The sequence below is a fragment of the Panthera onca genome, chromosome B2 (genome assembly GCF_046562875.1).
Source record: "Panthera onca isolate mPanOnc1 chromosome B2, mPanOnc1 haplotype 2, whole genome shotgun sequence".
Classification (NCBI taxonomy): domain Eukaryota; kingdom Metazoa; phylum Chordata; class Mammalia; order Carnivora; family Felidae; genus Panthera; species Panthera onca.
In genome coordinates this window covers 130795180-130810854 of record NC_138343.1, presented here as the reverse complement: position 1 = coordinate 130810854, position 15675 = coordinate 130795180, and the positions used below count along the sequence as shown (strand labels likewise).

Below are 15675 nucleotides of genomic sequence, written 5' to 3'. Positions count from 1 at the left end.
ACGGACATGAGTGCTGCCCCCGTGGATTTTACGGTTTGGCAATGTTGGGGAAAGAATTTGAGTTGGAGCAGGAAGCACAGACAGTACACAGATAATTAATATATTAGAATCATGATCAGCCCTACAAAAGAAAATCAAACCTGGCTCCTCTGAGGGAATGACAGTTAAATAGATGTCCAAAGAATGAATGAATGAACCCAGCTGGGGTGAGGAGAGAAGTGAATTAGTGGGGAGGAGGCTGCAGCCAGAAAGAAACCAGCAAAAAACAATACATAGAACGTCTATACACAGAATTCTATACATAGAATACATAGAATGTCTGAGACAAGAAAGAACTCGGTGGAACTCAGTGGCTGCAGTGTAGAAGGCACAAGGGAATGAAATGCGTCTGGAAACCAAAAAGGGGCCAGAGGCTGAGGGGCCATCTGAAGATTTGAGAATTTTCTTTTCATATGAACAGAAAGGCATTACATGTTATAAGCAGAGAACTATCATGATTAGATTTGAATCTTTAAAAGATCCCTTTCCTTGTAGTGTGGAAATTAGATTAGCAGGAATAGAGAAGAATGAAAAAACTTTGGAGAGACCGGTTCAGGAGGCTGCGGCAGTAGCCATGGTGGCTTTGACTAGGTTTCTGGTCGTGGAGACAGAAGGAAGCAGATCTAGTCATGAGATATTTAAAGTAAGGTGCATGGTAAGGTAGAATGCTGGAGGAGTTGATGAGGCAGACTTTGTAGGTGACCCCCTGGTTTCTGAAGTCAAAAATCAGGTGGATAATAAGTAGTACAGTTGCCAGTAGATGGTATTTGGAAGAAGGTATATTTAAACATGCTGTGTTTGAAATGCTAAGATACTCAAGTACAGCTGTGCAGCGCAGCCACTGGCATAAGTGATGTTGGAGGCTGTGGAAGTGGATGAGATTACCCGAGAAGAGACACAGAAGTTAGCTTCAGACCAGGTCCCGTAGGACTCCAGGGCTGTTTGAAAGTTGAGTAAAAGGGGAGGAGCAGAAAAGGAGACCAGGAAGGAACAGCTGGGACCATGGGCAGCTGAGGAGCGAATGCTGTCCACAGGGGCCACAGGAGGACTGCTTCAGTGAGGAGGCAGCTGTCAGCTGTATCTGTGATGTTGAAGGGGGCTCAGCCACTGGGGACCATTTTGGCTAATGAAGGTCATTGACAACCTCAGAAGGAGCTCTTTCCCTGGAAACATAGAGGCAGAAAACAGTTTAGGAGGGAATGAGGAGTGAACAAAAAATGAGTAATAGAGAAAATGCCCAGATATTTTATAATAAATTTAGCTATGAGGTAGAAAAGAGAGAATTATAACCAGCAGGAGATACAAAGTGCAGAAAGGGGGATTGTTTTGTTTTAGAGTTTTTTGGGTTTTTTTTAAGATAGATGTTCTGCAGTATGTTTAATCTCTGGCAAAGAAGGATAGTTTGAAGATATAAGAGAGAGAAGGGATAATCTGCAGTGTAAGTTTCTTGAAAAGACAGTGTTGACATAAAGAGAAAGTGGAAATCCCACTGAAATCAAATAACAGAGAGGTTGGGCTACTGAGCAAATAAGCTGTAAGGGCACTTGTCAGAGGATGGGATATTTTAGTCATTTCAGAAAGGACAGGTATTCAGTACTCCAGATGTGGCTGCAGAAGTAGGTGACCCAAGTGAGGTGGAGGAGAAAAGGTGCTAGAAATGAAGAGGTAACTCGAATGTTGAAGGGGTTATCCACTTGGACAGTGTACCCTATCTAGAGCTGAGGTATAGAGTTAACGATTTTGAGATAGGCCGCTGAATCCTTTCGTGAATGAGAGATCGTGTTCAGTAAATGATGGCAGCAAAGGGTAGAATTAGGGGATAACTGGGCTTCATGAGGCCCAAAAGAATGGAAATTTTTACAAAAATGAGAGAGAATGATCTGAAACCTGCATCAGGGACCAGAGGATACCAGAGCTCGTAGTGTAAGGAATATTAGAGTGGCTGTCTCCATCGAGAGGCCTGCTGAGCTAATGGTGTGCTCCAAGGACAGCCGTGTTTTAGTTAAAGCAAGGAAGTGGAGACCAGCATTTCCACAAAAGGTTAAAAGTGTAGAAGAGTTTGTTGGCCATAAAGCCCTCATTCCTGGGGAACCACCAGAGTTCGGGAGCAGAAAGAGAAAAGGCAGGGCGGGGAGTGGGAGGGAACTGCAGAGCAGTAGGGGAGTCACAGAATGGGGCAGACTGAGTGATGAGAGGATCATGACTCAAAGGGGTCATGTAGCCCTGATCCTTGTGAATCCCCTGGATAAATGTGTATTTTTAAGCCACATGCCAAAGGGTTACTGAGTGAAGGAAGACTAAGGTGGTCTGTGGTGCAATCTGCTGACCAGCCCTGAGGCATTTGATGGTTAGACCTGATCTTCCTCCCCACCCAAAGAAGTGCTTTCTGGGGCACCTGGGTGGCTCAGTTAAGCGTCCAACTTCAGCTCAGGTCATGATCTCGCGGTTCATGGGTTCGAGCCCCACGTCAGGCTCTGTGCCGACAGCTCAGAGCCTGGAGCCTGCCTCGAATTCTGTGTCTCCCTCTCTCTCTGTTCCTCCCTCTCTCTCTCTCTGTTCCTCCCCTGCTCGCTCTCTCTCTCTCTCTCAAAAATAAAGATTTAAAAAAAAAAATTTTTTTTTTTAAAAGTGCTTTCTTCCCACGTTCCCTCTCTCCCTTTCTTCCCAATCCTGCAGTTTCCTTCTCCTTCCCTTAAAAAAGTCTTTCTTAGCCCTTGTTTCTCTTCTAATGCTTTCTTTGGCCTTAGACATCCCAAGGCCACAGATGGCATTCGTGGCTAAGAAGGGCTGCTGACCCTTATTGGATAAAAGCGTTCATCACAGTATAAGGAATGAGTGTGAGAAAGAAGTGCTGTGTCAGGCTTCCTGCCGTGAAGTTTAGGAAGTGATTGCTGTAGCTACCAGTAAACAGCACGGCCTCTGTGAAACTGAGTCATTGAGCCCATCAAACCCAAACACCTGTTCGTTTTATGGCATCTTTCCTAGATACACAGGAGAGAGATCAAGGCAGTTAGATTTGCTGTCCTGTTGGGACGGGAATATCGGTGTACAAATGCTGTTTATTATGCTCTGACTTCTTCCTGTCTTACCTCGGTACTGATGAACACACGAATTAATTGGAGCATCTCATAAAAAGTTGTCAGATTACAGAATTTACTAAAGTTAACTTTTCTTTTGTCACAGATGCATCAATACTTGTATTCCCTTTTTATTAAGCACAGTGACTGAATGAATATTGGACCTGATAGGCTTGCAGGTTTTGCTTCTTGCCACATTTACTTTTGCTTCTCACCGCCTTTTCTGTCACCATTTCTGTCTGCCACTTCTGCCTTCTGCTGCCCGCCCCCTTTTCTGACTGTTGTCACATTTCTGCCCTACTGTCTGCCACCTTCTCTTTGAAGCATCTGCCTATTGTTTTTTCAGACTCCCTGCATCTGAAACTATCCTACTGAATAGTCACATCATCAGTTGTGAAGTTGAGGGAGTGTTCATATATAAAATAAAGATGACTCTATGTAAATAATTAGGGCATTATTTTGAAATTTTGTTAAGTATTACATCAAACTATTGCTAAACCTAGGGATTTTTTATTTTATTGTGGATTATCAAATCTCTGGCCTTTATTACACAAGACTGAGAAATAAATTTTTTATTTCATTGAAGTTTTTGTATTACCTGAAATGTTTACTTCACTCTTAAGTATTCATGTCAAGACTCTCAGAGCAGACAGTATATATCATACATAGTGCTTAATCATGTAGCTGGTCTTAGATAAGAGATATTTGACAAACAAAAATAGTATTAAATAACATGACCTGTTTTCTACTGGTATTTCACAATATGAGGAATCCTTTTGATGGACCATAGAAACAAACTGAATCGGTGTTCCCTTTAGTGGATGCACTTAAGTTAAAGACTGTATCTACCCTAACGGCTTTGTGACAGTATTCCTAAATGACCCTTGGAACCTACTGGGCATTTCACAAAGTAAACAAAATTCCCCTTGCAAGTTCTGACAACTGCCAGGCATTTTGGATGATGAAGTAGGCTTCCTGGCAGAACATATGCCCCACGTGGCATGTTCCCTGTGTTCTAAGTTTGGAGAGGTTTCATACAAAGCATTTTTGTCAGTGGAAACCCTGTCCCTATGATGGGCAAGGTTTTTATGTCATGCGAAGTTTCTACCCAGGAGAAAATACACTACATGGGTATTAGCCACAGCAAAACGGCAGCCTTCCCACCATCCTGCACAGGTGCACAACCATTTCAGCTTCTCAAACATTTGAGTGTCTAATAATTGGCCTCCTTCTTAAAAAAAAAAAAAAAAAAAAAAAAAAAAAGACATATTTATCCTGCCCCATTCCCATTTAAATTTTAACTCATTAGATCTGGAATCTGGTCCAGAAATCTGCATCTTTAACAAGTAAATGTATTGATAATAGAGATGTCTTTACACAGCCTCTTTGTAGAGAAAACAAAAATAACTATATTTCTACATTCAGACTCCCAGAGTATTTTAGCGATATCATGTGTGAAACTGTATGTGTAGAATTCTGTTGTTTGTTTTCTTCTCTCTTCTTTTTTTCTTTTTTGAGAGGGAGAGAGAGCCTGCGTGAGCAGGGAAGGAGCAGATGGAGACAGAGAGAATCTTAAGCAGGCTCCATACCCAACACAGCCTGACACCTGACACGGGGCTTGATCCCATGACTGTAAGATCATGACCTGAGCCGAAATCAAGTATCAGACACTTAACCAGCTGACTGAGCCACGCAGGCACCCCTCTTTTCTTTTCTTTTTTTTTTTTTTTTTTTTGAGTTTTTGTTCAGTTGATTCAAGGATGAGTTGTAAAGTCTATCTTACATTTTCTTAATATAATTAAACATCTGGATGGGAAAAAACTGATTCCAGAATTCTGGCTGATCCTAAAATAATTTGGTGAATATAATCCGCAAGCAATTATATTTCAATATACTTACCTAAATACTTTTACATAAGATTCTTTTATATGAACACTAACTGATAATTTTAGAGGGCATTCATTTATTTTTGTTAGAAAATGTCATGAGTAAGTATAATTATGGTCACAAAAAGCAATTTATATTCACTGGCCAAGTTAGCATTTGTAATTCTGAACTGTTAGTGAGTCTTGTGTTAAAGTTAGCAATAGCTTACAAACATCAAGCACATAATAGAGACTTCTAAGATACAAATTATAAATTATCTTTATGAGATTACTGTTCTGAAAAACTTAACACTTTGTGGGGTATACACTTCATTAAAATGTGGAAAGGACACTGTTCATGAGGTAAGGACTTTTGGTTTATTCACTACTGTATCCCCAGCATCTAGAACAATGCCTGGTATGTTAACAGGTACTGAGTATGTAGGTGGATAGTGGGATGGATAGACTGATGGATGGACAGACAGATGGACATAAATAGTTGAATAGTATTTACATATAATATCCCTAAAAGCCTTTGGATATAACAAAATTCGTAACTTTTTTAAAAAAATGGTTTTTTTTGAGAGAGTGAGTGAGCAAGCATGAGCAGGGGAAGGGCAGAAAGAGAGGAGGACAGAGGAGGATCTGAAGCGGGCTCTGTGCTGACTACAGAGAGCCCAATGCGGGGCTCAAACTCATGTACTGTGAGATCATGACCTGAGCCAAAGTCGGATGCTTAACCGACTAAGCCACCCAGGAGCACCCAAATTTTTAACTTTTTTGCAGTTGCTAACCTATGTCTTTGAAATCCTTATGCAAAGTACTTAAAGGGACAGAATGATATTTTGGTGGCCTAATGCACTTGTAAGCTTTCCCACAGAATAGGTGGTGTTTCCATTGAACTTTATTGTAATATGTGAATGCTTGAAGAACCCAACATTTGCCCCAGACATGTGCTTGAGAAACACTCCTACTTCATGAGACCAATCAGACCAAGCTGTATAACTGCACTAAATTATATCTGCCACTACCAGCATGGGTTTTTAGCATGGTGAACAGGTGCAGACAGAAATAAAACAATGTTAACTGATCTTACTCAGCAGAAACTACTATGGACAGCACAGGTGCATTCAAAGAATTAGTTCTCTTTTAAAAAGAAACGTCCAGAATAAAAGTACTCAATGTCAGGCAATACCAAGACAGAAATGACTTTCTTTGTACGGAATATTCAGGTTATTTGCAAGTTACAAGCCCACCATGGAAACCTAAAGAAAAAAAATGTATTATTTGTCACCATAACCATGTTGTAATCCTAGTTGGTCATATTACTGATTAGAGAACATAGTTCTTTTTCGTGGGTGGTGGGGGTTGGCTAAGTAGTGTAAATCTGTCTTCTTTAAAGTGGTGTTTTTCAGTCAGATGAAATCTTCAAAAAATCTCTAATCTTAAGATTGACTCTTGCATGTAGAATGTTTCAAAGATTGCAAAAATCAATCCATCTAATAACTGAGAGATGAAAATAAAATCTGTGCTCCGTTTAGACATGATTGTCTCACCTCTCCCAAAGCCGAAACCCCTCATCTGTGGCAGACAGCACAGGCTGGGCATCCATTTGGCCCTCGGGCAGGAAGAGGCCTGCAGGTGCAATAGCACGCCGCACTAGAGTAATCACATTCAGAGAGCCCGTTCGCTTGGATAAGCACAGTGCTGATCGTACTGTGGAGCGAACTAGTTAAAAAGGTCCCAGAATTACAGCTCTTCATCCAGCCCCCTAAATCTCTTGTCCATCTGTAAGATAAGGGTAGGAAAGAAAGAAAAATCTATTCAGAATCAAGTGGAATGGCACACGGTGAAAAGCAATGCTGTCCTCCCTTCTCCCCTCTTTGTCTTACCACAGCGATCGGTTCCTGTTGTTCGTTGTAAAGGTCACCTATATGACTTCTGGTAACACACATAGATTTTCTTACTTAGAATACTAGCCGGAGACCGTAGACAGTATATGCTCTCTCCTCACTTTACAGTATGCGGAAATTAGCGCATCTCTTCCTCTTTCGATGTTTCTTCTCTGTTCCACATCCTAATTTCTGTTACAGTATCATAAACCTTTTATTATCTAATTGTAGATATGTCTTCCATATCAAAGAAAGTCAGTAAATAGTGAACAATATTTTCACTGTGGAACCAGGTAGAGTGATTGAAGACATGTGGAAAGGAATATAATTCTAATCCTGTAGATTTAAAATTTGCTTTTCAAAGAAAAACCTTCCAAGCACCCCAGTCTAATGAAACTTCAAACTTTTTTCTAGAAATCTTCCTTAATTTCTGTGTCAACTTCATCTGGCACCAATATCCATGTAATCATTGTAATATTCTTTTTTTCACTGTGCTATACTGCTTCAAGAAATTTTAGCAGGATGAGTGTGTAAATGGCAAATTTCAAAAAATGACTTCAATTTTACTTCACTATAAAGTGATAAGTGACTGACAGCACCCTTTGATGTAAGACATGATTGCAAATGTTTCACATAAACCAGTGTGTATGTATTTCACATATACGGAATACATATAATACATGTAAAATCTCTAAAGATATGCCCTGTGTGTTGACATAAAGTAGTCTCTAAACATGAATATTCTCTCTAATGTTTGATGAGAAATAAGACTGAGTGCATTCATCATCTCCACTGTTCGACTTTTTTCTGATGTTCTTCAGGACCCAGCAGCCACTTTAGCCCTTAATTCTACTAATGGAGCAAACCATGACCATGAGAATCCATAGATATTGCAGAGAAAAGTGGGAGATGAATGTGGAGAGATTACATAAATAGAATATAGAGGGGCTCAAGGGAGAAAGGCAAGACTGATGACAAAGGAATATAATACAAAGCAATAATAACTCTCCAGTCATAGAACACTAGTTTTATTTATATTAAATCAAGTGCAAGTAGCACGTTGCTGCTGTACTAGGGAGATCTCCTGTCTGTTCTCCTTCCTTTCCTACCTTCCCTAAATAAGGGTTCTCAGCAACAGGAAATGGATGTGAAGGGAATAGACTAAAGCCAACCACTGCATATGTTCTACACCATACTCAAGAATTTTACCTGTTCCCGCCCCTTTCCCCAGTAATAAGACTTCAGACAATGAAAAGCAGTATTTCACTCTAAGAATGACTTGGTGAGATATTTAATCACATTCTTGAGGGGAAGGGTTGATCAAAGTCTAAGTCAGATACTCCTTGGTTACTTTATTATTAGAATTCTTTCAGGGCACCTGGGTGGCTCAGTCGATTAAGTGTCCAAGTTCAGCTCAGGTCATGATCTCACAGTTCGCAAGTTCAAGCCACGCCTCAGGCTTTGCTGATACCTCGGAGCCAGATTCTGTGTCTCCCTGTCTCCCTGCCCCTCTCCTCACACTATCTCTCAAAAATCAACATCAAAAAGAAAAAAAAAAAAAAAAGAATTCTTTCAATCTAGTGAATATATGATAAAGAAACAAAAGTGAGTTTTCCATCCTTTTAACACATGTAACAAATTTTAATTCAAACTTTAGGTTCTCAGAATTTTAAAACAGGAACCTAAGACTATAGGGCTTCCTTACTCCATTGAATTTTAACTCTGTGATGAAAATAAGCTAGTTGCACCTACTTAGAGTAGATAAGAGGTACATGACATTTCTGATCTTTAGTTATGCTACTAGACAACTTCTAAGCCAGACTTCATAAGAAATAGTCTTTGTTGGCCTTTGGTGCAAATGGGTATCTGCTATGTTTTCATTGCCTTGACATCCTACCCAAAGTCTAGAACTTTTAACTTTGCAGTTTATTTTCCAGAAAGTGAAAGTCCTCCTGTATATGTAGTTTAGAGACCTTATTTGATTTTGTTGATTAAATTACAAGCAAGGGAACAAAGATTTTCATAAAGAACATTTTGTGATTCTTTTGCTGTAAAGAAGAAAAATCCCATCCTTTTTCTTCATTAACTGTTATAATACTCTTGGCTGCTTATCTCATGAGTGGAACACCAGGAAAGGTACTGACTTGATCTGACTGGTGGTACTTTGTATGTCTCCCATCCTGGCTCTCCAGTTGATCTTAGAACTAGTGCCTTAGGGAGAGCAACCACGAAGATAAGGTCAAGGGAAGGCAGGGGACAGACGATGTATCTTTACTCCAAAGCTGGGCCTTCATCACTGATGTTTCAGAAACTTGATCAAAGCCAAGCATTGATCACAAAGTCAGGTTTGGTGGATATGTATCTGGAAAAACCGAAGAGACTATCAAGAAAGAATGGTAATGAGAAAAGGGACAAAAATTTCCAAAGAGGACAAAGGTGCTTATAATGTAACTTTATCAACCTAATATATTAAGTGATCTAGTAGTCTTGCAGGATTTCTCTCTCCATGTACCCTCCTCAAGAATACATATTCCAACCTATCTTTGCATCTGTATATTTACTGATATAGCTAAAAAATAATAAAATAAAAATAAAAAATAAGCCAAGTTAGATTGAGGCTGCCATTTTACCTGGCTTGAGAATATTCATACTTTGTTAACACCTTGTGTAAGGATAGATTGGTGTCCACATCGCCTCATCCTTATCTCTTTTGTGCCTCTTCTGTGATCCCCTCCAGGCTTGCCTGTCATATAACCCATCCCCTTCTTTTTGTTTTTACCTTTTTTAACAGATTTATTTTCTGTAGCTGTGGCAACATTGAATAGTCTTCTCAGAAACTGACAGATTTGAGCCAAAGTTCATTTATGCATTTGAGACAGAAACATTAAAAAGAGTAGTAGAGGGTCGACTGGGTGGCTCAGTCGGGTAAGCATCCGACTTTGTCTCAGGTCATGATCCAGTCATGGGTTTCAGCTCTGCATCAGTCTCTGTGCTGATAGCTCAGAGCCTGGAGCCTGCTTCGGATTCTGTCTCCCTCTCTCTCTGCCCCTTCCCCACTCATTCTCTGTCTGTCCCTCTCTCTCAAAAATAATCATTTTAAATAAATAAACAAACAAATAAATAAGTAGTAGAATATGTGTAGTACTCATTAAGACAGTATAATAAAACATTCACTTAAATTGCACCCAGGCCAAACCAGCAGTATAAACCATCTTTTTTGTTTTCCTCTGTATTCTGTAACTTGCATTAGACTGTATATTTGGGAGAGTAACAGAGTGTATCTTTTGATCTTTGTATATCCAGTGCCTAATATAGTTCTTGGAATTTTTGTTGAATAAATAAATGAATGATTTGAATAATCAATATGAACTGACTTTAAATGTTGGAGGGACTTGAGTTACAAGGAAAATGCAGAAGAAAGTCTGCCCTGTCTCTTTGTTCACTTCCATTGACTTTGCTCTAAGAACAACCATGGTCTTTTCAGTATTATTTTGGGACTCTTGCTTTTTCATTTGGAAGTAAAAAGCACAAGCAGGAAAGAGAAGAAAAGTTCACGAATCAGGGCATAATGTAGTGGGAGTCTGAGATTCTAAAGATTGAAAATAAAAGCCTACTGGGGTTGCCAACTTTATTAACCTCTCCTGTAGCTCCTGATAGTTCGGTTAAAAAAAAAAAAAATTTTTTTTTAGTGTTTATCAACCTATATAATGAAATGGTACCACCCTCCAGTTGCAGGCTTCTTTTTTAAGACCAGTTCCAGTGATTTCATTACCTAGTATCTAATACAGAATCCACCTAGAGCCTGCTTTGTGCTAGATCAAATCCCCCCTGTCTTTCTTGACTGCTCTTGTCTGAGTCTCTAGCTAGTATAGGTGGGAAAGCCAGAGATTAATCGCAAGATTTGATTTGCCTATTGTTGATCATTCTGAACCAATAAAAACTACGTTGGGAGTTTTAAATTGTATTCTAACCCCCTTTTAATTTTATTTACTCATTTTTTTACTCAGCATATTTGGGATTGAGAAGCCTATATGTAAATTTATTTTTTTTTTTTTTTTTTTTTTGCATTAAATAAGCTGACTGAGTGTATACTGTTTACAAAGGATGATGCCAGGCTCTAGGTGATATAAAAGTAAATGCCATTTGGTCCTTGTCTTCAAACAGTATATTGACTGATACTGACAAGTGTTCTATACTCTGAGATATGATATAATATCATATGAAGTCGTATTATATAGAACCATGACAATGGCACCTGGCTGGTAAGCATGTGACTCATAATCTCAGGGTCATTAGTTCAAGCCCCACATTGTGCATGGAGCCTACTTAAAATAAAAAATAAAAAAAGAACCATGACAGGGCAATTAATTGAGGAAAAAGCTGCTCTTCTCCAAATAAAATCTCTCATCTTTCCCTTATGAAAGACTAAGTAAATGTCAAGCATAGAAGAATCTAATAAAAGAATAAATCAAAGAACACCTCGTTTTTAAATCCAGTGGTCATTCATCAAACATTTGTGAGTTACTGTAACTAATGTGTATTAATATAGCACTTTTGTTGACATTAGTGCATTTAACACAACTGTGAACTACATACAGAGAGGTTGGAAAACATTTACAACATAAATTTAGCATGTACAATATATGAGAGGTCGTACAAATCAGTAAGAAATGAAAACTTAGTTTTTTTTTAATTGGCAAAGGATATGAGTACAGTTCACAGAAGAGGAGTTCTAAATAGCCAATTAATGATATTCAAATTCACCCTTGGGAAATGTAGACTAAATAAAAATTTGACCCCTCATCTCACCTATCAGACTGGCAAAAAATTAAATTTTAACAAGCATGCAAAGAAGGAAGTATTTTTAACTGTTGGTTGTTAAAACTTCCAGCATTTTTAGAGGGCAATTTGATATACCAAAATCTACCGAAATCCAAGTATCTAATTAAAGTTCTTTGAGCCTCTGACCAACAATTAATTCTGCTTTGAAATGCCTATCCAACAAAGTACTCGTACATGTACCCAAAGCTGTAAGCACAAGGATCATTAAAGTACTGTTTATAATAGCCAGAAAGAATGCATTAAATGTGAAGCCTATTGTGTACTGAACAAGAACCCTAAATGTATACTGATAAGCAAATGTTTAATAAATTGTTGTACCCTAAATATTGTGCAGCCATTGAGGTCAGGTAAATATAAAGGTCCTACGTGAATAGATTGCTAAGATACAATGTTAAGTGAAAATGCCATTTTATAAGACATATATACAAATATTTTGGAGTATGTATGCATTTTTATGTAGGCTTCTAAAATGCCTAAGTCTAAATTATCTAAAATGTGCCTGTGATAAATCTAGTAGGTAAGGTAGAAACCAGATCCTTATCTAACTTCTATTCAGTTTTTCTCCTACAGTTTATTGCGTTTCTCTGTTAACTTTTTAGCTCAGTAATCCTTCATTGTTCATAGTATTTTCTTTTCATTTAGCAACAAATTAGGAATTGTTATTGAAATAAACTCAACATATCCTCTTGTGACTTGAGGCAACATTTTCAGTGACCATTTATGATAAATGTCTTCAAGTAGTCTAAAACATGAATCTTTCATCTTGACAGAAACTACCTTAACATATTGGCCTCACATAAGGATTTTGCATTTATTGGATTTGGGTTTTTTTCATTATGCAGGACCTGCATGCTCAAACCAAAACCTGCCAATATATGTGGGCCACCCACTTCTTCCTCTATTGTTCTCATTCTCAGTAGCCACTTTCTATCCATCTGGAAGGAAAGGGTATTAAGGTAGTCTCACTTCCCATGTAGCTTTTTGCCAAGCAGAGTTTTGGATTTCTTAGACTTCCTTATTATTCTTCTTTAATAGTGGAAGTAACTGGACTAGGACCAAATGGTTCCAAGCTGTGACGTTTGCAAGGGCTCATTGAGAGCTACCACCGAACTGGCCAAACTTTGATCAAAGCGAATGTTCTGGTCTTTTCCTTCAGAGAGTTAGCACTCTGGTTTAGAATGTTGCTTATAGAAAATTATTATGTTTTCTTTTGAACTTTTCATAAAAAGCAGCTTAATAGATGGAAGGTTTCATAGTTATCATGATATTTCACTTGAAAATATTTTTGAACACGAGACCTTGCAAGGATATGGATTTTTCTGTCTAAGCTCGTTAAACACTCACTTTATGCTGATTTCCTGTTTTCTCATATTTGAGATAATTTTGCTCTTGTTTAAGACAGTTTTTAGACTGAAACAGATCCCTTCTATTTTTTAACCCTTCAAGTATAATTGACAATCTGCAAACTTTTAAGTATAATTGAAAATCTGCATATGTAGACTTGGGATTTTAATACTAGAATTTTAAAACTTCTCTAATTCTGTCTTGCTGACTTAAAAATGCTATGCCTTTCTTTCTTGATCTGTTCATATATTTTACCTTTGAGTGTCTCTGTGTAAAAGCGGTGAGTAGAGTCGGTTTACTCTTTTTGGTTAGCTCTGCGCCCTTATGGGATAATCTGTGTCATTATAGTGCTCATATGTAATGTCTTAGAAAGATAATAAGGTATTGAGTGCTCTTTGCCAGGTTTGAGTTCAATGTTATACATGTATTTTCTCATGTAACCATCACAGCAATCTTTGGAAATAGGTAAAATTATTCCTGCTTGACAGATGATGAAACTATGGCTCAGAAAGGGTAGTCTGTATAACTAGCGAGATGCAGAACTGGCTGTTGAATTTAGATTTACCACGTTCAGAATCCCGTGCCCTTAATTTCTTCATGTCATGCCATCTCCCAGAGCATTCCAGGAGGAAGTTTCTCTATGAAGGCCATAAAAACACTGGCTCATTTCCTCATTTTGTTATTTCCCCATTTTTATTTTTGCATTTTTATACTTTTATGATGGAAATGGTTCCAGAAGATGCAAAAAACCACTTGTTGAGTGTTTATCTAGCTTTGTGGAAATCTGCTGTCCAGGTGGCTGTCATTTGTACCTCTGTCCCTGTCCTTTGTAATTCCCTTGCAAGAAAGGATTCTTCGCAGTTTGCTTGCATTGGAATTTGATTCATTGTATTCTTAACATTTCTAATGCTGTAATATCTGTATAAATATATATATTTACATAAAGTATATATTTAAATATGTATATTTATATATATATATATACCTTATATCCATGTAAATATAGAGTGTTTTCTATATCAATTCTGCTTATCTAAAATAACAAAATCTTGCAACTACAAAACCTAACGACTTTAACCTAAGAATCTTCTCTTTAGGATCGTATCACTTATAACTTCCTGGTGTGTTTCATATTCGAATTTTCCCTGGGTGTAAATTCTATAACTTCTACAATTTGAGGCTAAAGAAAACTTCCAGCAAATATAGAATAAAGAAGAGTAGACACATATGTACCTGATAGTTTGTTTTGATGCACCTGTAGTTTTGGTAATAAAAGTGTCTTATATTGGTTTTCCTTTCCATTATAAACTAGACTTAATTTGGCAGTGACGTGTTTTCTTCTTTGTGTTCAAAGGGCAGCCATTCTACCAAAGTGGAAGCTGTGGTCAGAACTCTGATGAGAATCCAGCTCAGAGACCCGGGCGCTAAAGCACTGGTCTTCTCAACGGTACAGTCAACCATGTTCTTCCTTGGTCTTGGCTCACACTGGCTTTCTGGCTCTAATCAGCTTATATCTGAGAGTTCATGTTTAGTGTTTACTCTCATATAGTAGAGATTTAGAATTACTGTTAGATTTTCCATGTTCATGTTTTATTTTCCCATGTCCATAGGATAGAATTATTTTTAGAGGAATTTGGTGATGCTTCACAAGGCAATTTCTACAGCTACACGTCCTGTTTGTGGCTTATGGGGATATTCTGGTATTAATATGTTAAAAATGAGAACCTATAACCTTGAAAGTCTCATTTCACAAATGAAATTGGTTGTTTAAGAAAAAATCTGCTGAATAAAATATTGAGTAAAGGGGCGTTCACTTTTGAATGTCCCCTCTCTGTAAAAAGAGCATTCATACTATTCTTCCTTTCTGTTCTTATATTCTAATAATTAAATTTTTGCCTGCTGCTCATTAAAAAAAATATATCATGAGTAAAAATTCTAGTTTTCATTTCTAAAAGGTAAGCAACTACATCCGTTAAGCACTCCATTATTTATTTGATATTATTTCTCTTTATCTTAACTTCATTTCCCAAAGGCAGTCATGTTTTTTACCCTGTCTTTAACCAGCATTTGATCTCAAACAGACAAACAAACAACCAAAAACGCTACCATTTTGATAGAACTAAATACTATTGATGGTACTACATTTGAAGATTTTTTTTTCTGAATTCTGAGGTACAAAAGTTATTTTCATTTAGTCCCTTTTCAACTCCTTTTTATGTGAAAGCTATGTGTAAATATTTGTTTTCTTATTGTTTTATGCGTTCTAGTGGCAAGACGTATTAGATATTATTTCAAAAGCCCTCACTGACAACAACATGGAATTTGCTCAGATCAGCCGTGTTAAGACATTTCAGGTATGTCAGGAAGATTTTACTTGCGTTTGGGGAGGTGGGGATTTAGTTGCAAATTTAAACTGCTGCGAACTAGGTTACTTCCATTTATTGTCTTCTGTAAGGGTTTGAGTTATTGATTATAAAATTAACATTCAAAAGCAAAGTGGAGAAACTAATTAATTTTCTATCTGTTCAGTTATACCTATAGCAAGATCATTTTTTTCTTTTTTAAGATCTTCTGACTTGAGGGTGTTGGCTTTAATAGAGGAGACAGCCTGTGATT

The 15675-nt window shown here is 37.7% G+C and overlaps 1 protein-coding gene across 2 annotated transcripts in view; it reads left to right on the top strand.

The window, feature by feature from the left end:
- Positions 1-15675, top strand: part of SHPRH (SNF2 histone linker PHD RING helicase) — a 95335-nt gene that overhangs the window by 71370 nt on the left and 8290 nt on the right. For both annotated transcript variants that reach the window (XM_081795780.1, XM_078447423.2), the window contains 2 exons: positions 14414-14506; positions 15327-15413. In XM_081795780.1, coding sequence (XP_081651906.1) covers positions 14414-14506; positions 15327-15413 — 180 coding nt within the window. The remainder of the gene's footprint in view (positions 1-14413; positions 14507-15326; positions 15414-15675) is intronic.